The sequence below is a fragment of the Amaranthus tricolor genome, chromosome 6, assembly GCF_026212465.1.
Source record: "Amaranthus tricolor cultivar Red isolate AtriRed21 chromosome 6, ASM2621246v1, whole genome shotgun sequence".
NCBI classification, from domain to species: domain Eukaryota; kingdom Viridiplantae; phylum Streptophyta; class Magnoliopsida; order Caryophyllales; family Amaranthaceae; genus Amaranthus; species Amaranthus tricolor.
In genome coordinates, this window is record NC_080052.1 from 14,980,587 (window position 1) to 15,007,973 (window position 27,387).

The 27,387-nt window shown below is 39.1% G+C and overlaps 3 protein-coding genes across 3 annotated transcripts; all 3 read right to left on the reverse strand.

Annotated features, from left to right (window-relative positions):
• Window positions 1–15,957: 15,957 nt before the first annotated feature.
• On the reverse strand, window positions 15,958–16,392 carry LOC130814588 (uncharacterized). Its single transcript, XM_057680705.1, has one exon. It carries the CDS (start codon window positions 16,390–16,392, stop codon window positions 15,958–15,960), a length of 435 nt encoding a protein of 144 aa, XP_057536688.1.
• Window positions 16,393–21,095: 4,703 nt separating this feature from the next.
• LOC130814589 (uncharacterized) lies at window positions 21,096–21,530 on the reverse strand. Its single transcript, XM_057680707.1, has one exon. The coding sequence runs from the start codon at window positions 21,528–21,530 to the stop codon at window positions 21,096–21,098; it is 435 nt and encodes a 144-aa protein (XP_057536690.1).
• A 4,703-nt stretch (window positions 21,531–26,233) lies between these two features.
• LOC130814590 (uncharacterized) lies at window positions 26,234–26,668 on the reverse strand. The gene has a single exon (XM_057680708.1). The coding sequence runs from the start codon at window positions 26,666–26,668 to the stop codon at window positions 26,234–26,236; it is 435 nt and encodes a 144-aa protein (XP_057536691.1).
• Window positions 26,669–27,387: the final 719 nt, after the last annotated feature.

Below are 27,387 nucleotides of genomic sequence, written 5' to 3' on the forward strand. Positions count from 1 at the left end.
TACTTTATTTTTTATAATTATCTATGTAAAATAATATAATTTAATAATACATATTTATTTGATTTTATCATATTATCTTTTTAAACCCGATAAATTACGGGGTGTTACAGGAATACCTGGGACATGTCATTTCAGGGGCTGGGGTGGAAACTGACCCTTAGAAAATTCAAGCAATCCTTTCTTGTCCTGTTCCTGTAAATATTAAGCAATTAAGGAGCTTTCTTGGTCTTGTTGGCTACTATTGAACATTTATACAGAGATATGCTTGGATTAGTAAGCCCTTAACTCAATTATTGAAAAAAGGTGAATATAAATGGAATCATGAGGCTCAACGTGCCTTTGACAACCTAAAACAAGCTTTAAGCTCTGCACCTGTTCTGGCTTTAACAGACTTTAAAAAGGCCTTCATCATAGAAACAGATGCTTCAAGGTTTGGTATTGGAGTTGTGCTTATGCAATTAGGCCATCCATTAGCATTCCTCAACAAAGATTTAGGGCCTAAGCGGTAGGCATTATCAGTTTATGAGAAGGAACTGCTTGCTATAGTAACAGCTGTGCAAAAGTGGGAACAATACTTGACTGGACACCATTTTGTAGTTAAAACAGATCAAAAGAGCCTAAAATGCTCCTGCAGCAGAAGGTGTCATCTCCATTTCAGCAAATTTGATTATCCAAATTAATAGGATTCTCTAATGAGATTTAATACAAGAGTGGTACAGAGAACAAAGTAGTTGATGCACTATCAAGGGTTAATGGGGCTGAATTGTTGCTCATGGCTATTTTTGTCATACAATCAGACTTACAAAAAAAGATCATTCTTAGCTATGGGTTGGATATCAATCTTCAACAGATGATACAACAGTTAGAACAAGGGCAAATGGTTACCAACTTTACCTTGGTGGATGGTTTGCTTAGAAGGAAGAGTAAAATAGTGGTGGGATTAGACACTGATTTGAAGAAGCACATATTAGCTTGGCTACATACTTCTGCGCAGGGGGGTCATTCTAGGAGGGATGCCACTTTGCAAAGGGTTGAGAACCTGTTCTATTAGAGAGGAATGATTACTTATGTCACAAACTTTGTTAGAAACTGTGTAGTGTGTCAAGCTAATAAAGGAGAAAATGTGGCCTCACCAGGATTGCTAACACCTCTACCCATTCCACATGAAGTATGTACTGATATCTCTATAAACTTCATCATAGGCTTGCCTAAGTCTGAGGGTAAGGAGGTTATCTTTTTAGTGGTTGATAGAATAAGCAAATATGCACATTTCATGGCCCTTCATCATCCTTTTACCGCCGTTGAGGTAGCACTAGCCTACATAGATGGAGTCTTTAAGCTGCATGGTTGGCCTAAGTCTATTGTGTCTGACAGGGATCTAATTATTTTGAGTGACTTTTGGAAGGCCTTATTTACGATACAGGGGACTTCTCTTCAACTATCCTCAGCATACCACCCACAGTTTGATCGGCAAACAGAGGTCCTCAACAAATTCCTAGAGACTTACCTTAGGTGTATGACATGAGAATGCCCCAAGGAGTGGAGCTTTTGGCTTCCATTAGCTGAGTGGTGGTATAGCACTAATTTCCATTCAGATGCTCACCTTACTCCTTTTGAGGTGGTTTATAACCAGCCAACACCCCACTACCCCACCACATGCCATACTTGCCAAGAGAATGTGAGCATCCAAAAGTTGATAGGACTATGCAGAGAAGGGAATCCATGATTAATTTATTAAAGTTCCATTTGCAAAGAGCACAAAATAGAATGAAGGTACAGGTTGACAAGCGCAGGAGTGATAGGCACTTTGATATTGGTAGTTGGGTTTGGTTAAAGCTCCAGCCATACAGACAGACTTCATTGAAAGGGCACCTTAATGAGAAATTAGCTCTTATGTACTATGGGCCATTCCAGGTTGAACAATGTGTTGGATCAGTTGCTTACAAGTTAAAACTCCCTGATTCTGTTAAAATTCATAAACCACCAGAATGCTCCTTTGGTAGTACATAGTTCAATGGGTGGGATTTCCAACAGAAGTTGCTACATGGGAAAACGCCATTCATTTTGAGCACAAGTATCCACACTTTGTTGGTTGAAGATTGCATGTTGATTCTTGACTTGAGGACAAGTCTATTCTTGTGGGGATGGAACGTAATAGTCAGTTTGAGTTTGTTAGTTGTTAATTGTAATTACAAGCTGTTATGAGTTAGTTAGAGTTAGTTATCACTCTTGACTCTTTGGCGGGAAGTTGTATAAATAGATGTAATGTGAAGGTTGTATGTTTTTGAATATTGAATAATAACACATTCCCTTTCTAATCTCTCTAATTTTGTTCCTCTCTTCTGTCTTTCTTTTCTGTCTTCCTCTTCTATCTCTCTCTAGCTCTCTGTCTCTTTTCTTGTTCTTATACAATTGTGTAGGCTCAATAACAGGAGCTTATCTTAAGTATGTTTACAATTCATCTATATTTGAAGGGCACTGATGTTCTGTTAGGCATGGCCACGGTCCGAGTTGGTCCGGTTCCGTTCCGGTTCCATCCGGTTCCGGTTCCACCCGGTTCCGGTTCCATTTGGAACCTGTCGCGAACGGTTCCGGTTCCGTTTCCAGTTCCGGTTCCGGGCGGTTCCAAACGGTTCCTTGGCGGTTCCGGCGGTTCCAACTCACGGGACGGGCGGGTCGGACCATCGGTTCCATTTTTATTTTTTCTTTAAATATTTATATAATAAAAAAATACTATAATATTGCGGACGTACCTTTGATGATTACTTGATAATTAGCGAAATTCATTGCATATCAAGTTGTCATCGTTATTGAAATATTTATTAAAAAGAATGAAAAAAATAAATTAATAACAAACGAATCAATGATAATGTCGATAAAGATGATTAATAAAAAAAAGGGAGAAAATGGACTTGAACCTAGTACCCAAAGGAATACTAAGCTTCCTACGTATCCCGAAGGAATCAAAGCCCACGTAGTTCTTTGTCATACCTTTTATTTATAGTTGTTGAATGTTGATTTATCGTTGTCGGATTGATCCTATTCGTCTTCGTCATCATCATGTGGTTGGTTAGATGCTTCCGCTGACTCTCCTCCTGACGATGATGCAGATGTATCCATCATCATCCATGGATCATCATCGTCGTCTTGATCATCATCATTCCTTAGTCCTTGTGTTCGTATCTCCGCTTGATTCCAATCATTCTTGCAAACACATATTTGAATACTATGTGGAGCAAGACGAGATCTCTTTTCGTCCAAAACTCTTCTACCTGCACTAAAAGCAGACTCCGACGCAATTGTTGACGCAGGAATTGCAAGGATATCCTTTGCAATTCTCGATAAAATGGGAAATTTTACAGATTTTTCTTTCCACCACTCTAAAATATTATAGCTACCTTGGTCTATTTCAAAGTGGTGTTTAAGATAACTATCTAGTTCTAAATATGAGGTCGAGGAAGAAGATGATCCTACAAAACTATCATCTTGACTCATTATATTAGCTATTACCAAATTATAGTAAGAGGGACGTGCCAAAACGCTAGCACGCCTAGACGTATCGCGTTTTGGGTTATACACACTAGCGTAATAATCATAGAGTTCTGCTAAATATTTTTTACATGTTCCTACATAATTATGTACATCAGTAGGCGAGCGATCTAACGATTGGTAGTAAAATCCTATTACTTTAGTAAGGACCTCAGTTTTAAAACATGGGTCCAAAATGGTTGTGATTCCATAAATATAAGGAAATTCGGTAAAATATGCCTTCCATTTTTCCATCATATCTGCAAGAATCGGCTTCAAATATAGGTTAGTATCATCATGCGTATATTTAAGGAGATGATAAAAAATAGTAACACACTCACTTATTACTAAGTGAACGTTCGGTTCACAAACATATGAAAAATCATAGTCGCGTGGTCATACGCTTCTAATATGTTATGTACACCTATAGCTAATTCCCAAGTGTCATCAGCTATGTAACTATCTGTACACTCACTATATAGTTGGTTGAGCCTTTCTTAATAAATCGTTGGTTGAGCCCCAACGTGTAGGAGTATCCAATGACCAATACACTTTTTTAAGTTGATATTGGTCACATAATTGTTTGTATCGTCTCTTTATCTTTCCAATCCTAAGCCACTTCACTATATCCCTAATTGGTTCTAATAAATCGCTTAATTGTTTTATGCCAGCTTGGCAAGATAAGTTAACTATATGCGCACAACAACGTATGTGTAATAAGCTACCCCCAAGGATAAAACTAAATGCAGGTTCGTTATACAAAAGTTCTAGACATTTAATGTTCGCGGTTGCATTATCAGTTGAACCACAAAATATCTTATCTAATAAGTTTCATTCTCTACGTATCTCTACTAATCTATATTTTATGTTTTCACCGGTATGTCTTTCTGGCATTGTCTCAAAAGCAATTATTCTTTTTTGAATAATCCAATTTTGATCTATCCAATGTGCTGTTACACACATATAAGATTCTAAATGTGGGGGAGCAGACCAAATGTCAGTTGTTATGCTAACCCTACTATTAAAAGATTTAAACATTTCAACTAATTCATAGCGCATTGATTCATATAATTTAATTATGCGTCTTTTAAGAGTGCTCCTAGGGATTGCTCTATATTGTGGTTGCATAGTTTTTCTAGCGTAACGCTCATATGCCCTACTTTCACCGTGGTTAAAAGGCAATTCATCATAAATTACATACCTAGAAAATTCATCAATCATATCATTACGATTATATCTAAAAGGCATACCTGTGCTGGGAATGTCCCACTGTGTCTGTCGGTTTCCAGTTCCACTTGTGGTCCCGCTGCCGCTTGCTGCATGAGTTTCTTTTGTGATTCCATGCTTCTTTGCCAAATGTTTGTTAAAAGATCCCGTACCACCACCTAACACGTATTCACAAAACACAATAAATAAATTTTTATAAAATATGAATATATAATGTATGTATAAAAAACTTAAAAAGTATTTACCTCTGGTGAAATTGTATGCAACTAAGGGCTTTACTCCTTGACTTTCACAAATTTGACAAGTGCATAAGAAAATATCTGGATTTTCGGTTGGTTCTTTTGTGAAATACGACCACACATGTGAAACAGCTCTACCACTAGAAGGTGGCATTGCCGGAAAAGGTTGTCTTACTGGTTCATCTTCATCTAAATAAATAATTTAAAATTATAAAACTATAATTAAATAAATAAATAATTTAAAATTTAATTAATTTGAAGAATAAAATTATAAAACTAATCGATAGTTTGGAAATTGACTCGTTTACCACGAGCTTGTCTTTGTTGTTGTTGTTCATCATGTGATCTTGTTGATGACTGTCGAGATATATGTATCCCAATAGGGGTCGTTGGTTCCTCTTCTTGTTGTTCTTCTTCATCAATTTGTATTTCTCTTTCCACTTCTTCTGCATAATTATGTAATTCTGGGTCGTACCCTTCTGGATAATTTGGTTCATAATTATAATTACTAATGGAAGGTGTTGTTGATACCGACGGAGTAGAAGTGGCCTTTCTTTTGGAGGAGCTAGAACCTCCCAATGATTTTGCCACTTTAGTAACTTTTTTTGAGGCTTTTTTCAAAAATGAAGACATGATTGATAATATTGAAATAATAATAGAATTAAGAAATAAATAAATAATTAATAGACTAATTATGTAATTAACTTAAATTAAGAAATAATTAAAAGACTAATTATGTAATTAAGAGAATAATTGCGTAATTAAAGAATTAAGTAGAGAGAGTAAATAGAGAGAGTAGGAGAAGAGATGAGTTGTGAATGAAAATGATTGAAAGTGATGAGTATTCATAGGGGACATTCCAACGGCTCTCTAACGGTCACATAACAGCTAGTTTTGGCGGTTCCGGTTCCATGGAACCGTTGGACCGGTTCAACGGGACCGGTTCCGGTTCCGGTTCCATGGAACCGTTGGACCGGTTCAACCAGACCGGTTCCGGTTCTAAACCGCGATTTTTTAGCTCCGGTTCATGAAGTATTTTTCCGGCGGTTTCACGGTTCCGGCAACTTTTTTTCGGCGGTTTCACAGTTCCGCGGTTCGGGGCGGTTCGGAACCTGTCGCAAACGGTTCCGGTTCCGGATCCGGTTCCAAGCGGTTCGGCACCGGTTCGGTTCCGGGTAACCCGCCCCGTGGCCATGCCTATGTTCTGTACATAACAATATCAAATGGAAATTATTTTCTTTTTACTCGGGACAGGTTATTGGAGAATAGAAAGAGAAATATATAATTAAAGGAAAATTAAGATGTAGCATTCCTTCCTTAGAAAATGAAAGATTTCCACATTTGCGAAATTTAATTTTTCCTGCACAACAACTATTTTCCATGTATTGCAAACCAAAGGAAGTATTGTTTTAAGAAACCCACTTTCCAAAAAGTGATTTATGCTTAATCGAATATTCTAGAATATTTTTGACATTATTGATCTTAAGAATCTATAAAAAATTTTACCTCATCAAACGACAGCTACTAATTTGTTTATCTTTTGGGACAGAGGGAGACGTTGGTGTGGGGAATTTCTAAATTCAGGTTTTTTGTGTAACCTTAAGAGCTAGTTAACTAAATTACGAGACGAGTGACGTTGAAGTGGTCAGGTAGGGGACATAGAATCTTTGAGGGAGGTTGTGTGATGTGTAAACAAGATGAGAAACCTTGTTACAAAATGATAAATTAAAGGGGTCACACGTTTTTTGGTATATTTTTTTGTATGATCAGATTAGTTAGGGGAACTCTCACCCTAAGCTAAAGGTATAGCAAAGAGAAACTCTCACTCTATTGCTTGGGGTAGTTTAGATAAGGGAACTCTCACCAAATCACAAACTACAAGTCTTAACTTTGGGAACTCTCACAAAAACTACTACTCTTCAAATTTGGAACACTCAAATTTGGACAATTCAAATTGACTAAACACAAGTCAAGTTCAATAAACAAAACACAAGTTTTTTTGACAAATTTCTGGATGGATTTTCATTGATAATCAGCATGCTATTTATAGACTTAGTACACCCACTAATTGCCTTTACAACTTCCCTAATTAATAGCAACAAAACAAAATAAAATGCTGAAAATAAAAAGGTGATTAAAGGGCTCATAACCGTCCACTTTAATCCCCATTACAAACCCTTTGAATTCCAAGACTGATTGGAATCAATTCCCATCAATGAGAGTAAAAACCAGCTTTAAACATGACCCTTTGTATTCCAAGGCTGATTGGAAGTTAATGAGATTAAAAACCAGCTTTAAACATGGCCCTTTGTATTCAAAGCTGTTTGGAATTAATTCCTTGTAATTGAAGTCTTTAAGGAAGAATCCAACTAACTTAATCTGTAATTAGTCATGCTCAGCAAAGTGCAACCATTTGAGGAACTATACGGACCATGCATACTAAGATCATAATAGGACTTGGACAAAATTAATTCCCTTGCATTGGATTGGACTTGGACATCTTGGACATTCGTACCTTGACCATCTTGGTCATCCTCCTCTTCTTTAAAGGGAATTGCCCTCAATTCTTCATCATCATAGTATGGTGCAAGATCTCCCACATTGAACGTGCTAGAGACGCCATGCCTACCACCCAAATCAACCTTGTATGCATTGTCATTGATCTTTTCCACTACTTCAAATGGACCTTCAGCTCTTGGCATGAGCTTGTTTTTCCTTTGACTAGGAAACCTTTCTTTCCTCATGTAAATCCACACTAAGTCACCAACTTCAAAATTCTTCACATTTCTAACCCTCTTGTTGGCTTGCTTCTTGTAAATCTCATTGGCCTTTTCAATATTCTTCCTCACTTCCTTGTGAATCTTGACCATGAACTCAGCTTGTTCCTTAGCACCTCCATGCACGAACTTATCTTGAGGTAGGGCTATGAGATCAATAGGAACATAGGGATTAACACCATAGACTACTTCAAAAGGTGAATACTTTGTAGTAGCACTAGGAGTCCTATTGTAAGCAAACTCAGCATGAGCAAGCTTAACATCCCAATCCTTTGTGCTCTTATTAACCAAGGTTCTAAGCAAAGAACCAAGCACTCTATTCACCACCTCGGTTTGACCGTCGGTTTGTGGATGATGTGATGTAGAAAACAGCAACTTAGTTCCCATGAGACGCCATAATGACTTCCAAAAATGACTTAGGAACTTTGTATCTCGATCGGACACAATGGTGCGTGGAACTCCATGAAATCGGACCACTTCTTCAAAGTACAACTTAGCCACTTTCATAGCATCCTCGGTTTTATGACAAGGAATGAAATGAGCCATCTTTGAGAACCTATCAACAACCACCATGATTGAGTCTTTACCCCTTTGAGTTCTAAGTAAAGCCACAATAAAATCCATGCTAACATCTTCCCAAGGTCTCTCGGGAACTGGAAGTGGTTTGTAAAGACCTTTATGAAACACCATTTTTGCCCTTTGAAAAGTAGAGCAACGAGTGATAACATGATGGACCGTAGATAACATCTTAGGCCAATAGAAATGAGCTTGAAGAAGCTCCAATGTCTTTTGAACACCAAAGTGACCAGCTAGACCTCCCCCATGCGTTTCATGGATCAACAAACTTCGAATCGGACACTTAGGAATGCATAATCTATTTCCCTTAAAAAGAAAACCATCGTGTAAGGAAAATAAATCATAGACTCCATTGACACATTTCTTCAAAATGGTCTTGAAATCTTCATCTTCTTTGTAGTATTCTTTGACCAACTCAAACCCAAGAATCTTGGCTTCAACAACACCAAGTAAATTATGCCTTCTAGATAAGGCATCCGCAACAACATTTGCCTTTCCACTCTTGTATTTGGATGAAAAGTTAAATGTTTGAAGAAATTCTACCCATTTTGCATGCCTTGAATTCAACTTCTTTTGCCCATGAATAAACCTCAAGGACTCATGATCAGAATGAAGTATGAACGGTTGTGGTCTCAAATAATGTGACCAATGATCTAGAGCTCTTACCATTGCATAGAACTCTTTATCATAGGTGGAATAATTCAGCTTGCCTTGACTCAACTTCTCACTAAAGTAAGCAATTGGACGCCCCTCTTGAATCAACACGGCACCAATCGCTTTCCCACTTGCGTCACATTCAACTTCAAATGGCTTTGAAAAATTTGGGAGTGCTAGGATAGGTGTGTTGCACATCTTCTCTTTGATTTCTTCAAATGCCTTTTGAGCTTGTGGAGTCCATTCAAACGAACCCTTCTTTGTGCACTCGGTTATGGGAGCCATGAGAGTGCTAAAATGCCGAATGAACCTCCTATAAAAGGAAGCTAGCCCATGGAAAGAACGGACCTCCGTGAGTGTTTTAGGACTAGGCCATGATTGAATTGCTTCAACCTTGCTTGGATCAACCTTTACGCCATCACCTGAAACTATGTAACCAAGAAAAGTGACCTCATATAACATAAAATCACATTTTTCAAGTTTTCCATACAATTTTTGCTTTCTCAAAACAGTAAAAACTTGAAACAAATGTTCCAAATGTTCATCCTCATCTCGACTGTAAATAAGGATATCATCAAGGTACACCACCACGAACTTGCCAAGAAATGGCCTTAACACTTCATTCATCAATCTCATGAAAGTGCTAGGTGCATTAGTAAGACCAAACGGCATCACGAGCCATTCATACAACCCATGCTTCGTTTTGAAGGCGGTCTTCCATTCATCCCCTTCCCTCATTCGAATCTGATGGTAACCACTTCTCAAATCAACTTTTGAGAATACCTTCGAACCACTTAACTCATCAAGCATGTCATCGAGTCTAGGAATAGGAAACCTGTACTTGATAGTAATATTGTTAACAGCTCTACTATCAATGCACATACGCCAAGTACCATCCTTTTTTGGAACCAAAAGAGCAGGAACAGCACACGGACTCATAGACTCTCGAACATAACCCATACCCATCAACTCTTCTATTTGACGTTGTAACTCCTTAGTTTCTAAAGGGTTACATCTATAGGCAGGTTTATTTGGTAAAGGTGCGCCTGGAATGAGATCAATTTGATGCTCAATTCCTCTCAAGGGTGGTAACCCAATAGGTAATTCATCTGGAAAGACACCCTCAAAATCCTTAATCAATTGTGCCAACTTGGGATTTTGACTCACAAACTTTTCATGAATTTCTTTTGAATACAACAAAAACAACTCTTCCTCACCATCAATTTCCTTCTCAAATTCTTTAAAAGACAACAAGGAAATTTCTTTGGATGGTTTTTGTGAAAACCGTGGGGGTGGTAAAGGGTGTAATTTTTTTTGTTTCCCTTGGTGAGTTATAGTGTATGTATTATGGTATCCATCATGAAATGATTTTCTATCCGTTTGCCATGGCCTACCAAGCAGAATATGACAAGCATCCATTGACACAACATCACACAATTGACTATCATGATAGGAACCAATAGAAAAACTAACCATGCATTGTTTTCTAACCCCCGTACTAGAATTTGAATCTAACCAACTCAACTTGTAAGGATGTGGATGGTTAGTGGTTTTAAGACCAAGTCTAGACACTAAAGTTTTTGACACAGTATTTGCCTCACTACCCCCATCTATAATTAAATCACATACCTCGCCACCAACCTTGCATTTGGTGATGAAAATGTGTTGTCTTTGTGGTGCCAAAGGCTCCTCCACACGTGCTTGCAAAGCCCTCTTAACAACCAGATTGGTTTTGTCCTCCATCTCCAAAAAGCAATCATCTTCCCCATCCTCTTCCTTAGGACTTTCGGTCTCCTCTTCTTCAGTTTCAAATTCCCCCTAATTTATGTTTTGGGTGGCTATGAGCCTAACCTCTTGCATGGTTAAGGCCCTTGAATTAGGACAATCCTTTTTGAAATGTCCTCTACCTCCACACTTGTAACAGACAATGTCGCTAAGTTTGAAGTCTTTCTTGTCTTTCTTAGGTGCTTCATTTGACTTGCTTAAGGAAGAACCCTCCTTCAAGGTGAAGGGTGGTTTGCGCACCACTGGAGTAGTGGTAGACGTTTTCTTCTTTTTCCTCCTAGCATCAAACTTGGTCATAAGTTTACAAGCTTCCACAAAAGTAAGGTTAGTGTAACCTTCAAGCTTGTCTTGCAACTCTTGATCCAACCCAGCTACAAAACGCCCCATTTTGAGCTCTTCATTTTCAGTTACTTCACACAATGACAAGCCTATCAAACTCCTTGATGTAGTCTTCCACTGAATCGCCATTTTGTTGCAAAGTACTCCACTTCACATATTGGCTTTGCTTATAGTTGTGGGGAATAAAACGATCCCTCATACGTTTCTTCAACTTGTTCCAAGTAGAAATGGAAGCTTTGCCCCTAAGGGTACGCCCCCTTTGCTCTCCTTGCAACCAACTGTCACCATATCCCTTCAGTTTCACCTTGGCTATCTTATATTTCTGCATTTCTTCTTGAATATCCTTGTACTCAAAGTACCTTTCCAAGGATTTCTCCCAATCCAAGTACTTCTCTGGATCAAGTGACCCATCAAAGGCAGGGACGTCTACTTTGAGACTCCTATCTTCCCTCTTAGGTGGAGGTTCCTCGTTTTGCTCTCTCCTATCTTGCTCGTTCAGGAGTCTTGCCATTAAGGCAGCAAGATTCCCTTGTAGATTGGCATTAGTTTCGGCCAACCTTTCTTGACTAGCAATGGAACGATTTAGAGCTTCCAAAGCTACCCTCAAATCTTGATTCTCTCCCATAGTGTGTAGGTATTCGACCCCTTTGCAAGTGTATGAAAAAACTCCCCCTACCTGACGCGCCAAATGATGTGTAAACAAGATGAGAAACCTTGTTACAAAATGATAAATTAAAGGGGTCACACGTTTTTTGGTATATTTTTTTGTATGATCAGATTAGTTAGGGGAACTCTCACCCTAAGCTAAAGGTATAGCAAAGAGGAACTCTCACTCTATTGCTTGGGGTAATTTAGATAAGTGAACTCTCACCAAATCACAAACTACAAGTCTTAACTTTGGGAACTCTCACCAAAACTACTACTCTTCAAATTTGGAACACTCAAATTTGGACAATTAAAATTGACTAAACACAAGTCAAGTTCAATAAACAAAACACAAGTTTTTTTGACAAATTTCTGGATGGATTTTCATTGATAATCAGCATGCTATTTATAGACTTAGTACACCCACTAATTGCCTTTACAACTTCCCTAATTAATAGCAACAAAACAAAATAAAATGCTGAAAATAAAAAGGTGATTAAAGGGCTCATAACCGTCCACTTTAATCCCCATTACAAACCCTTTGAATTCCAAGACTGATTGGAATTAATTCCCATCAATGAGAGTAAAAACCAGCTTTAAACATGACCCTTTGTATTCCAAGGCTGATTGGAAGTTAATGAGATTAAAAACCAGCTTTAAACATGGCCCTTTGTATTCAAAGCTGTTTGGAATTAATTCCTTGTAATTGAAGTCTTTAAGGAAGAATCCAACTAACTTAATCTGTAATTAGTCATGCTCAGCAAAGTGCAACCATTTGAGGAACTATACGGACCACGCATACTAAGATCATAATAGGACTTGGACAAAATTAATTCCCTTGCATTGGATTGGACTTGGACATCTTGGACATTCGTACCTTGACCATCTTGGTCATCCTCCTCTTCTTTAAAGGGAATTGCCCTCAATTCTTCATCATCATAGTATGGTGCAAGATCTCCCACATTGAACGTGCTAGAGACGCCATGCCTACCACCCAAATCAACCTTGTATGCATTGTCATTGATCTTTTCCACTACTTCAAATGGACCTTCAGCTCTTGGCATGAGCTTGTTTTTCCTTTGACTAGGAAACCTTTCTTTCCTCATGTAAATCCACACTAAGTCACCAACTTCAAAATTCTTCACATTTCTAACCCTCTTGTTGGCTTGCTTCTTGTAAATCTCATTGGCCTTTTCAATATTCTTCCTCACTTCCTTGTGAATCTTGACCATGAACTCAGCTTGTTCCTTAGCACCTCCATGCACGAACTTATCTTGAGGTAGGGCTATGAGATCAATAGGAACATAGGGATTAACACCATAGACTACTTCAAAAGGTGAATACTTTGTAGTAGCACTAGGAGTCCTATTGTAAGCAAACTCAGCATGAGCAAGCTTAACATCCCAATCCTTTGTGCTCTTATTAACCAAGGTTCTAAGCAAAGAACCAAGCACTCTATTCACCACCTCGGTTTGACCGTCGGTTTGTGGATGATGTGATGTAGAAAACAGCAACTTAGTTCCCATGAGACGCCATAATGACTTCCAAAAATGACTTAGGAACTTTGTATCTCGATCGGACACAATGGTGCGTGGAACTCCATGAAATCGGACCACTTCTTCAAAGTACAACTTAGCCACTTTCATAGCATCCTCGGTTTTATGACAAGGAATGAAATGAGCCATCTTTGAGAACCTATCAACAACCACCATGATTGAGTCTTTACCCCTTTGAGTTCTAAGTAAAGCCACAATAAAATCCATGCTAACATCTTCCCAAGGTCTCTCGGGAACTGGAAGTGGTTTGTAAAGACCTTTATGAAACACCATTTTTGCCCTTTGAAAAGTAGAGCAACGAGTGATAACATGATGGACCGTAGATAACATCTTAGGCCAATAGAAATGAGCTTGAAGAAGCTCCAATGTCTTTTGAACACCAAAGTGACCAGCTAGACCTCCCCCATGCGTTTCATGGATCAACAAACTTCGAATCGGACACTTAGGAATGCATAATCTATTTCCCTTAAAAAGAAAACCATCGTGTAAGGAAAATAAATCATAGACTCCATTGACACATTTCTTCAAAATGGTCTTGAAATCTTCATCTTCTTTGTAGTATTCTTTGACCAACTCAAACCCAAGAATCTTGGCTTCAACAACACCAAGTAAATTATGCCTTCTAGATAAGGCATCCGCAACAACATTTGCCTTTCCACTCTTGTATTTGGATGAAAAGTTAAATGTTTGAAGAAATTCTACCCATTTTGCATGCCTTGAATTCAACTTCTTTTGCCCATGAATAAACCTCAAGGACTCATGATCAGAATGAAGTATGAACGGTTGTGGTCTCAAATAATGTGACCAATGATCTAGAGCTCTTACCATTGCATAGAACTCTTTATCATAGGTGGAATAATTCAGCTTGCCTTGACTCAACTTCTCACTAAAGTAAGCAATTGGACGCCCCTCTTGAATCAACACGGCACCAATCGCTTTCCCACTTGCGTCACATTCAACTTCAAATGGCTTTGAAAAATTTGGGAGTGCTAGGATAGGTGTGTTGCACATCTTCTCTTTGATTTCTTCAAATGCCTTTTGAGCTTGTGGAGTCCATTCAAACGAACCCTTCTTTGTGCACTCGGTTATGGGAGCCATGAGAGTGCTAAAATGCCGAATGAACCTCCTATAAAAGGAAGCTAGCCCATGGAAAGAACGGACCTCCGTGAGTGTTTTAGGACTAGGCCATGATTGAATTGCTTCAACCTTGCTTGGATCAACCTTTACGCCATCACCTGAAACTATGTAACCAAGAAAAGTGACCTCATATAACATAAAATCACATTTTTCAAGTTTTCCATACAATTTTTGCTTTCTCAAAACAGTAAAAACTTGAAACAAATGTTCCAAATGTTCATCCTCATCTCGACTGTAAATAAGGATATCATCAAGGTACACCACCACGAACTTGCCAAGAAATGGCCTTAACACTTCATTCATCAATCTCATGAAAGTGCTAGGTGCATTAGTAAGACCAAACGGCATCACGAGCCATTCATACAACCCATGCTTCGTTTTGAAGGCGGTCTTCCATTCATCCCCTTCCCTCATTCGAATCTGATGGTAACCACTTCTCAAATCAATTTTTGAGAACACCTTCGAACCACTTAACTCATCAAGCATGTCATCGAGTCTAGGAATAGGAAACCTGTACTTGATAGTAATATTGTTAACAGCTCTACTATCAATGCACATACGCCAAGTACCATCCTTTTTTGGAACCAAAAGAGCAGGAACAGCACACGGACTCATAGACTCTCGAACATAACCCATACCCATCAACTCTTCTATTTGACGTTGTAACTCCTTAGTTTCTAAAGGGTTACATCTATAGGCAGGTTTATTTGGTAAAGGTGCGCCTGGAATGAGATCAATTTGATGCTCAATTCCTCTCAAGGGTGGTAACCCAATAGGTAATTCATCTGGAAAGACACCCTCAAAATCCTTAATCAATTGTGCCAACTTGGGATTTTGACTCACAAACTTTTCATGAATTTCTTTTGAATACAACAAAAACAACTCTTCCTCACCATCAATTTCCTTCTCAAATTCTTTAAAAGACAACAAGGAAATTTCTTTGGATGGTTTTTGTGAAAACCGTGGGGGTGGTAAAGGGTGTAATTTTTTTTGTTTCCCTTGGTGAGTTATAGTGTATGTATTATGGTATCCATCATGAAATGATTTTCTATCCGTTTGCCATGGCCTACCAAGCAGAATATGACAAGCATCCATTGACACAACATCACACAATTGACTATCATGATAGGAACCAATAGAAAAACTAACCATGCATTGTTTTCTAACCCCCGTACTAGAATTTGAATCTAACCAACTCAACTTGTAAGGATGTGGATGGTTAGTGGTTTTAAGACCAAGTCTAGACACTAAAGTTTTTGACACAGTATTTGCCTCACTACCCCCATCTATAATTAAATCACATACCTCGCCACCAACCTTGCATTTGGTGATGAAAATGTGTTGTCTTTGTGGTGCCAAAGGCTCCTCCACACGTGCTTGCAAAGCCCTCTTAACAACCAGATTGGTTTTGTCCTCCATCTCCAAAAAGCAATCATCTTCCCCATCCTCTTCCTTAGGACTTTCGGTCTCCTCTTCTTCAGTTTCAAATTCCCCCTAATTTATGTTTTGGGTGGCTATGAGCCTAACCTCTTGCATGGTTAAGGCCCTTGAATTAGGACAATCCTTTTTGAAATGTCCTCTACCTCCACACTTGTAACAGACAATGTCGCTAAGTTTGAAGTCTTTCTTGTCTTTCTTAGGTGCTTCATTTGACTTGCTTAAGGAAGAACCCTCCTTCAAGGTGAAGGGTGGTTTGCGCACCACTGGAGTAGTGGTAGACGTTTTCTTCTTTTTCCTCCTAGCATCAAACTTGGTCATAAGTTTACAAGCTTCCACAAAAGTAAGGTTAGTGTAACCTTCAAGCTTGTCTTGCAACTCTTGATCCAACCCAGCTACAAAACGCCCCATTTTGAGCTCTTCATTTTCAGTTACTTCACACAATGACAAGCCTATCAAACTCCTTGATGTAGTCTTCCACTGAATCGCCATTTTGTTGCAAAGTACTCCACTTCACATATTGGCTTTGCTTATAGTTGTGGGGAATAAAACGATCCCTCATACGTTTCTTCAACTTGTTCCAAGTAGAAATGGAAGCTTTGCCCCTAAGGGTACGCCCCCTTTGCTCTCCTTGCAACCAACTGTCACCATATCCCTTCAGTTTCACCTTGGCTATCTTATATTTCTGCATTTCTTCTTGAATATCCTTGTACTCAAAGTACCTTTCCAAGGATTTCTCCCAATCCAAGTACTTCTCTGGATCAAGTGACCCATCAAAGGCAGGGACGTCTACTTTGAGACTCCTATCTTCCCTCTTAGGTGGAGGTTCCTCGTTTTGCTCTCTCCTATCTTGCTCGTTCAGGAGTCTTGCCATTAAGGCAGCAAGATTCCCTTGTAGATTGGCATTAGTTTCGGCCAACCTTTCTTGACTAGCAATGGAACGATTTAGAGCTTCCAAAGCTACCCTCAAATCTTGATTCTCTCCCATAGTGTGTAGGTATTCGACCCCTTTGCAAGTGTATGAAAAAACTCCCCCTACCTGACGCGCCAAATGATGTGTAAACAAGATGAGAAACCTTGTTACAAAATGATAAATTAAAGGGGTCACACGTTTTTTGGTATATTTTTTTGTATGATCAGATTAGTTAGGGGAACTCTCACCCTAAGCTAAAGGTATAGCAAAGAGGAACTCTCACTCTATTGCTTGGGGTAATTTAGATAAGTGAACTCTCACCAAATCACAAACTACAAGTCTTAACTTTGGGAACTCTCACCAAAACTACTACTCTTCAAATTTGGAACACTCAAATTTGGACAATTAAAATTGACTAAACACAAGTCAAGTTCAATAAACAAAACACAAGTTTTTTTGACAAATTTCTGGATGGATTTTCATTGATAATCAGCATGCTATTTATAGACTTAGTACACCCACTAATTGCCTTTACAACTTCCCTAATTAATAGCAACAAAACAAAATAAAATGCTGAAAATAAAAAGGTGATTAAAGGGCTCATAACCGTCCACTTTAATCCCCATTACAAACCCTTTGAATTCCAAGACTGATTGGAATTAATTCCCATCAATGAGAGTAAAAACCAGCTTTAAACATGACCCTTTGTATTCCAAGGCTGATTGGAAGTTAATGAGATTAAAAACCAGCTTTAAACATGGCCCTTTGTATTCAAAGCTGTTTGGAATTAATTCCTTGTAATTGAAGTCTTTAAGGAAGAATCCAACTAACTTAATCTGTAATTAGTCATGCTCAGCAAAGTGCAACCATTTGAGGAACTATACGGACCATGCATACTAAGATCATAATAGGACTTGGACAAAATTAATTCCCTTGCATTGGATTGGACTTGGACATCTTGGACATTCGTACCTTGACCATCTTGGTCATCCTCCTCTTCTTTAAAGGGAATTGCCCTCAATTCTTCATCATCATAGTATGGTGCAAGATCTCCCACATTGAACGTGCTAGAGACGCCATGCCTACCACCCAAATCAACCTTGTATGCATTGTCATTGATCTTTTCCACTACTTCAAATGGACCTTCAGCTCTTGGCATGAGCTTGTTTTTCCTTTGACTAGGAAACCTTTCTTTCCTCATGTAAATCCACACTAAGTCACCAACTTCAAAATTCTTCACATTTCTAACCCTCTTGTTGGCTTGCTTCTTGTAAATCTCATTGGCCTTTTCAATATTCTTCCTCACTTCCTTGTGAATCTTGACCATGAACTCAGCTTGTTCCTTAGCACCTCCATGCACGAACTTATCTTGAGGTAGGGCTATGAGATCAATAGGAACATAGGGATTAACACCATAGACTACTTCAAAAGGTGAATACTTTGTAGTAGCACTAGGAGTCCTATTGTAAGCAAACTCAGCATGAGCAAGCTTAACATCCCAATCCTTTGTGCTCTTATTAACCAAGGTTCTAAGCAAAGAACCAAGCACTCTATTCACCACCTCGGTTTGACCGTCGGTTTGTGGATGATGTGATGTAGAAAACAGCAACTTAGTTCCCATGAGACGCCATAATGACTTCCAAAAATGACTTAGGAACTTTGTATCTCGATCGGACACAATGGTGCGTGGAACTCCATGAAATCGGACCACTTCTTCAAAGTACAACTTAGCCACTTTCATAGCATCCTCGGTTTTATGACAAGGAATGAAATGAGCCATCTTTGAGAACCTATCAACAACCACCATGATTGAGTCTTTACCCCTTTGAGTTCTAAGTAAAGCCACAATAAAATCCATGCTAACATCTTCCCAAGGTCTCTCGGGAACTGGAAGTGGTTTGTAAAGACCTTTATGAAACACCATTTTTGCCCTTTGAAAAGTAGAGCAACGAGTGATAACATGATGGACCGTAGATAACATCTTAGGCCAATAGAAATGAGCTTGAAGAAGCTCCAATGTCTTTTGAACACCAAAGTGACCAGCTAGACCTCCCCCATGCGTTTCATGGATCAACAAACTTCGAATCGGACACTTAGGAATGCATAATCTATTTCCCTTAAAAAGAAAACCATCGTGTAAGGAAAATAAATCATAGACTCCATTGACACATTTCTTCAAAATGGTCTTGAAATCTTCATCTTCTTTGTAGTATTCTTTGACCAACTCAAACCCAAGAATCTTGGCTTCAACAACACCAAGTAAATTATGCCTTCTAGATAAGGCATCCGCAACAACATTTGCCTTTCCACTCTTGTATTTGGATGAAAAGTTAAATGTTTGAAGAAATTCTACCCATTTTGCATGCCTTGAATTCAACTTCTTTTGCCCATGAATAAACCTCAAGGACTCATGATCAGAATGAAGTATGAACGGTTGTGGTCTCAAATAATGTGACCAATGATCTAGAGCTCTTACCATTGCATAGAACTCTTTATCATAGGTGGAATAATTCAGCTTGCCTTGACTCAACTTCTCACTAAAGTAAGCAATTGGACGCCCCTCTTGAATCAACACGGCACCAATCGCTTTCCCACTTGCGTCACATTCAACTTCAAATGGCTTTGAAAAATTTGGGAGTGCTAGGATAGGTGTGTTGCACATCTTCTCTTTGATTTCTTCAAATGCCTTTTGAGCTTGTGGAGTCCATTCAAACGAACCCTTCTTTGTGCACTCGGTTATGGGAGCCATGAGAGTGCTAAAATGCCGAATGAACCTCCTATAAAAGGAAGCTAGCCCATGGAAAGAACGGACCTCCGTGAGTGTTTTAGGACTAGGCCATGATTGAATTGCTTCAACCTTGCTTGGATCAACCTTTACGCCATCACCTGAAACTATGTAACCAAGAAAAGTGACCTCATATAACATAAAATCACATTTTTCAAGTTTTCCATACAATTTTTGCTTTCTCAAAACAGTAAAAACTTGAAACAAATGTTCCAAATGTTCATCCTCATCTCGACTGTAAATAAGGATATCATCAAGGTACACCACCACGAACTTGCCAAGAAATGGCCTTAACACTTCATTCATCAATCTCATGAAAGTGCTAGGTGCATTAGTAAGACCAAACGGCATCACGAGCCATTCATACAACCCATGCTTCGTTTTGAAGGCGGTCTTCCATTCATCCCCTTCCCTCATTCGAATCTGATGGTAACCACTTCTCAAATCAATTTTTGAGAACACCTTCGAACCACTTAACTCATCAAGCATGTCATCGAGTCTAGGAATAGGAAACCTGTACTTGATAGTAATATTGTTAACAGCTCTACTATCAATGCACATACGCCAAGTACCATCCTTTTTTGGAACCAAAAGAGCAGGAACAGCACACGGACTCATAGACTCTCGAACATAACCCATACCCATCAACTCTTCTATTTGACGTTGTAACTCCTTAGTTTCTAAAGGGTTACATCTATAGGCAGGTTTATTTGGTAAAGGTGCGCCTGGAATGAGATCAATTTGATGCTCAATTCCTCTCAAGGGTGGTAACCCAATAGGTAATTCATCTGGAAAGACACCCTCAAAATCCTTAATCAATTGTGCCAACTTGGGATTTTGACTCACAAACTTTTCATGAATTTCTTTTGAATACAACAAAAACAACTCTTCCTCACCATCAATTTCCTTCTCAAATTCTTTAAAAGACAACAAGGAAATTTCTTTGGATGGTTTTTGTGAAAACCGTGGGGGTGGTAAAGGGTGTAATTTTTTTTGTTTCCCTTGGTGAGTTATAGTGTATGTATTATGGTATCCATCATGAAATGATTTTCTATCCGTTTGCCATGGCCTACCAAGCAGAATATGACAAGCATCCATTGACACAACATCACACAATTGACTATCATGATAGGAACCAATAGAAAAACTAACCATGCATTGTTTTCTAACCCCCGTACTAGAATTTGAATCTAACCAACTCAACTTGTAAGGATGTGGATGGTTAGTGGTTTTAAGACCAAGTCTAGACACTAAAGTTTTTGACACAGTATTTGCCTCACTACCCCCATCTATAATTAAATCACATACCTCGCCACCAACCTTGCATTTGGTGATGAAAATGTGTTGTCTTTGTGGTGCCAAAGGCTCCTCCACACGTGCTTGCAAAGCCCTCTTAACAACCAGATTGGTTTTGTCCTCCATCTCCAAAAAGCAATCATCTTCCCCATCCTCTTCCTTAGGACTTTCGGTCTCCTCTTCTTCAGTTTCAAATTCCCCCTAATTTATGTTTTGGGTGGCTATGAGCCTAACCTCTTGCATGGTTAAGGCCCTTGAATTAGGACAATCCTTTTTGAAATGTCCTCTACCTCCACACTTGTAACAGACAATGTCGCTAAGTTTGAAGTCTTTCTTGTCTTTCTTAGGTGCTTCATTTGACTTGCTTAAGGAAGAACCCTCCTTCAAGGTGAAGGGTGGTTTGCGCACCACTGGAGTAGTGGTAGACGTTTTCTTCTTTTTCCTCCTAGCATCAAACTTGGTCATAAGTTTACAAGCTTCCACAAAAGTAAGGTTAGTGTAACCTTCAAGCTTGTCTTGCAACTCTTGATCCAACCCAGCTACAAAACGCCCCATTTTGAGCTCTTCATTTTCAGTTACTTCACACAATGACAAGCCTATCAAACTCCTTGATGTAGTCTTCCACTGAATCGCCATTTTGTTGCAAAGTACTCCACTTCACATATTGGCTTTGCTTATAGTTGTGGGGAATAAAACGATCCCTCATACGTTTCTTCAACTTGTTCCAAGTAGAAATGGAAGCTTTGCCCCTAAGGGTACGCCCCCTTTGCTCTCCTTGCAACCAACTGTCACCATATCCCTTCAGTTTCACCTTGGCTATCTTATATTTCTGCATTTCTTCTTGAATATCCTTGTACTCAAAGTACCTTTCCAAGGATTTCTCCCAATCCAAGTACTTCTCTGGATCAAGTGACCCATCAAAGGCAGGGACGTCTACTTTGAGACTCCTATCTTCCCTCTTAGGTGGAGGTTCCTCGTTTTGCTCTCTCCTATCTTGCTCGTTCAGGAGTCTTGCCATTAAGGCAGCAAGATTCCCTTGTAGATTGGCATTAGTTTCGGCCAACCTTTCTTGACTAGCAATGGAACGATTTAGAGCTTCCAAAGCTACCCTCAAATCTTGATTCTCTCCCATAGTGTGTAGGTATTCGACCCCTTTGCAAGTGTATGAAAAAACTCCCCCTACCTGACGCGCCAAATGATGTGTAAACAAGATGAGAAACCTTGTTACAAAATGATAAATTAAAGGGGTCACACGTTTTTTGGTATATTTTTTTGTATGATCAGATTAGTTAGGGGAACTCTCACCCTAAGCTAAAGGTATAGCAAAGAGGAACTCTCACTCTATTGCTTGGGGTAATTTAGATAAGTGAACTCTCACCAAATCACAAACTACAAGTCTTAACTTTGGGAACTCTCACCAAAACTACTACTCTTCAAATTTGGAACACTCAAATTTGGACAATTAAAATTGACTAAACACAAGTCAAGTTCAATAAACAAAACACAAGTTTTTTTGACAAATTTCTGGATGGATTTTCATTGATAATCAGCATGCTATTTATAGACTTAGTACACCCACTAATTGCCTTTACAACTTCCCTAATTAATAGCAACAAAACAAAATAAAATGCTGAAAATAAAAAGGTGATTAAAGGGCTCATAACCGTCCACTTTAATCCCCATTACAAACCCTTTGAATTCCAAGACTGATTGGAATTAATTCCCATCAATGAGAGTAAAAACCAGCTTTAAACATGACCCTTTGTATTCCAAGGCTGATTGGAAGTTAATGAGATTAAAAACCAGCTTTAAACATGGCCCTTTGTATTCAAAGCTGTTTGGAATTAATTCCTTGTAATTGAAGTCTTTAAGGAAGAATCCAACTAACTTAATCTGTAATTAGTCATGCTCAGCAAAGTGCAACCATTTGAGGAACTATACGGACCATGCATACTAAGATCATAATAGGACTTGGACAAAATTAATTCCCTTGCATTGGATTGGACTTGGACATCTTGGACATTCGTACCTTGACCATCTTGGTCATCCTCCTCTTCTTTAAAGGGAATTGCCCTCAATTCTTCATCATCATAGTATGGTGCAAGATCTCCCACATTGAACGTGCTAGAGACGCCATGCCTACCACCCAAATCAACCTTGTATGCATTGTCATTGATCTTTTCCACTACTTCAAATGGACCTTCAGCTCTTGGCATGAGCTTGTTTTTCCTTTGACTAGGAAACCTTTCTTTCCTCATGTAAATCCACACTAAGTCACCAACTTCAAAATTCTTCACATTTCTAACCCTCTTGTTGGCTTGCTTCTTGTAAATCTCATTGGCCTTTTCAATATTCTTCCTCACTTCCTTGTGAATCTTGACCATGAACTCAGCTTGTTCCTTAGCACCTCCATGCACGAACTTATCTTGAGGTAGGGCTATGAGATCAATAGGAACATAGGGATTAACACCATAGACTACTTCAAAAGGTGAATACTTTGTAGTAGCACTAGGAGTCCTATTGTAAGCAAACTCAGCATGAGCAAGCTTAACATCCCAATCCTTTGTGCTCTTATTAACCAAGGTTCTAAGCAAAGAACCAAGCACTCTATTCACCACCTCGGTTTGACCGTCGGTTTGTGGATGATGTGATGTAGAAAACAGCAACTTAGTTCCCATGAGACGCCATAATGACTTCCAAAAATGACTTAGGAACTTTGTATCTCGATCGGACACAATGGTGCGTGGAACTCCATGAAATCGGACCACTTCTTCAAAGTACAACTTAGCCACTTTCATAGCATCCTCGGTTTTATGACAAGGAATGAAATGAGCCATCTTTGAGAACCTATCAACAACCACCATGATTGAGTCTTTACCCCTTTGAGTTCTAAGTAAAGCCACAATAAAATCCATGCTAACATCTTCCCAAGGTCTCTCGGGAACTGGAAGTGGTTTGTAAAGACCTTTATGAAACACCATTTTTGCCCTTTGAAAAGTAGAGCAACGAGTGATAACATGATGGACCGTAGATAACATCTTAGGCCAATAGAAATGAGCTTGAAGAAGCTCCAATGTCTTTTGAACACCAAAGTGACCAGCTAGACCTCCCCCATGCGTTTCATGGATCAACAAACTTCGAATCGGACACTTAGGAATGCATAATCTATTTCCCTTAAAAAGAAAACCATCGTGTAAGGAAAATAAATCATAGACTCCATTGACACATTTCTTCAAAATGGTCTTGAAATCTTCATCTTCTTTGTAGTATTCTTTGACCAACTCAAACCCAAGAATCTTGGCTTCAACAACACCAAGTAAATTATGCCTTCTAGATAAGGCATCCGCAACAACATTTGCCTTTCCACTCTTGTATTTGGATGAAAAGTTAAATGTTTGAAGAAATTCTACCCATTTTGCATGCCTTGAATTCAACTTCTTTTGCCCATGAATAAACCTCAAGGACTCATGATCAGAATGAAGTATGAACGGTTGTGGTCTCAAATAATGTGACCAATGATCTAGAGCTCTTACCATTGCATAGAACTCTTTATCATAGGTGGAATAATTCAGCTTGCCTTGACTCAACTTCTCACTAAAGTAAGCAATTGGACGCCCCTCTTGAATCAACACGGCACCAATCGCTTTCCCACTTGCGTCACATTCAACTTCAAATGGCTTTGAAAAATTTGGGAGTGCTAGGATAGGTGTGTTGCACATCTTCTCTTTGATTTCTTCAAATGCCTTTTGAGCTTGTGGAGTCCATTCAAACGAACCCTTCTTTGTGCACTCGGTTATGGGAGCCATGAGAGTGCTAAAATGCCGAATGAACCTCCTATAAAAGGAAGCTAGCCCATGGAAAGAACGGACCTCCGTGAGTGTTTTAGGACTAGGCCATGATTGAATTGCTTCAACCTTGCTTGGATCAACCTTTACGCCATCACCTGAAACTATGTAACCAAGAAAAGTGACCTCATATAACATAAAATCACATTTTTCAAGTTTTCCATACAATTTTTGCTTTCTCAAAACAGTAAAAACTTGAAACAAATGTTCCAAATGTTCATCCTCATCTCGACTGTAAATAAGGATATCATCAAGGTACACCACCACGAACTTGCCAAGAAATGGCCTTAACACTTCATTCATCAATCTCATGAAAGTGCTAGGTGCATTAGTAAGACCAAACGGCATCACGAGCCATTCATACAACCCATGCTTCGTTTTGAAGGCGGTCTTCCATTCATCCCCTTCCCTCATTCGAATCTGATGGTAACCACTTCTCAAATCAATTTTTGAGAACACCTTCGAACCACTTAACTCATCAAGCATGTCATCGAGTCTAGGAATAGGAAACCTGTACTTGATAGTAATATTGTTAACAGCTCTACTATCAATGCACATACGCCAAGTACCATCCTTTTTTGGAACCAAAAGAGCAGGAACAGCACACGGACTCATAGACTCTCGAACATAACCCATACCCATCAACTCTTCTATTTGACGTTGTAACTCCTTAGTTTCTAAAGGGTTACATCTATAGGCAGGTTTATTTGGTAAAGGTGCGCCTGGAATGAGATCAATTTGATGCTCAATTCCTCTCAAGGGTGGTAACCCAATAGGTAATTCATCTGGAAAGACACCCTCAAAATCCTTAATCAATTGTGCCAACTTGGGATTTTGACTCACAAACTTTTCATGAATTTCTTTTGAATACAACAAAAACAACTCTTCCTCACCATCAATTTCCTTCTCAAATTCTTTAAAAGACAACAAGGAAATTTCTTTGGATGGTTTTTGTGAAAACCGTGGGGGTGGTAAAGGGTGTAATTTTTTTTGTTTCCCTTGGTGAGTTATAGTGTATGTATTATGGTATCCATCATGAAATGATTTTCTATCCGTTTGCCATGGCCTACCAAGCAGAATATGACAAGCATCCATTGACACAACATCACACAATTGACTATCATGATAGGAACCAATAGAAAAACTAACCATGCATTGTTTTCTAACCCCCGTACTAGAATTTGAATCTAACCAACTCAACTTGTAAGGATGTGGATGGTTAGTGGTTTTAAGACCAAGTCTAGACACTAAAGTTTTTGACACAGTATTTGCCTCACTACCCCCATCTATAATTAAATCACATACCTCGCCACCAACCTTGCATTTGGTGATGAAAATGTGTTGTCTTTGTGGTGCCAAAGGCTCCTCCACACGTGCTTGCAAAGCCCTCTTAACAACCAGATTGGTTTTGTCCTCCATCTCCAAAAAGCAATCATCTTCCCCATCCTCTTCCTTAGGACTTTCGGTCTCCTCTTCTTCAGTTTCAAATTCCCCCTAATTTATGTTTTGGGTGGCTATGAGCCTAACCTCTTGCATGGTTAAGGCCCTTGAATTAGGACAATCCTTTTTGAAATGTCCTCTACCTCCACACTTGTAACAGACAATGTCGCTAAGTTTGAAGTCTTTCTTGTCTTTCTTAGGTGCTTCATTTGACTTGCTTAAGGAAGAACCCTCCTTCAAGGTGAAGGGTGGTTTGCGCACCACTGGAGTAGTGGTAGACGTTTTCTTCTTTTTCCTCCTAGCATCAAACTTGGTCATAAGTTTACAAGCTTCCACAAAAGTAAGGTTAGTGTAACCTTCAAGCTTGTCTTGCAACTCTTGATCCAACCCAGCTACAAAACGCCCCATTTTGAGCTCTTCATTTTCAGTTACTTCACACAATGACAAGCCTATCAAACTCCTTGATGTAGTCTTCCACTGAATCGCCATTTTGTTGCAAAGTACTCCACTTCACATATTGGCTTTGCTTATAGTTGTGGGGAATAAAACGATCCCTCATACGTTTCTTCAACTTGTTCCAAGTAGAAATGGAAGCTTTGCCCCTAAGGGTACGCCCCCTTTGCTCTCCTTGCAACCAACTGTCACCATATCCCTTCAGTTTCACCTTGGCTATCTTATATTTCTGCATTTCTTCTTGAATATCCTTGTACTCAAAGTACCTTTCCAAGGATTTCTCCCAATCCAAGTACTTCTCTGGATCAAGTGACCCATCAAAGGCAGGGACGTCTACTTTGAGACTCCTATCTTCCCTCTTAGGTGGAGGTTCCTCGTTTTGCTCTCTCCTATCTTGCTCGTTCAGGAGTCTTGCCATTAAGGCAGCAAGATTCCCTTGTAGATTGGCATTAGTTTCGGCCAACCTTTCTTGACTAGCAATGGAACGATTTAGAGCTTCCAAAGCTACCCTCAAATCTTGATTCTCTCCCATAGTGTGTAGGTATTCGACCCCTTTGCAAGTGTATGAAAAAACTCCCCCTACCTGACGCGCCAAATGATGTGTAAACAAGATGAGAAACCTTGTTACAAAATGATAAATTAAAGGGGTCACACGTTTTTTGGTATATTTTTTTGTATGATCAGATTAGTTAGGGGAACTCTCACCCTAAGCTAAAGGTATAGCAAAGAGGAACTCTCACTCTATTGCTTGGGGT

What these genes read in the sequence shown, in the direction of transcription:
- LOC130814589 (XM_057680707.1), bottom strand. Translation starts at nt 21,530, where the DNA reads ATGGCGATTCAGTGGAAGACTACATCAAGGAGTTTGATAGGCTTGTCA.
- LOC130814588 (XM_057680705.1), bottom strand. Translation starts at nt 16,392, where the DNA reads ATGGCGATTCAGTGGAAGACTACATCAAGGAGTTTGATAGGCTTGTCA.
- LOC130814590 (XM_057680708.1), bottom strand. Translation starts at nt 26,668, where the DNA reads ATGGCGATTCAGTGGAAGACTACATCAAGGAGTTTGATAGGCTTGTCA.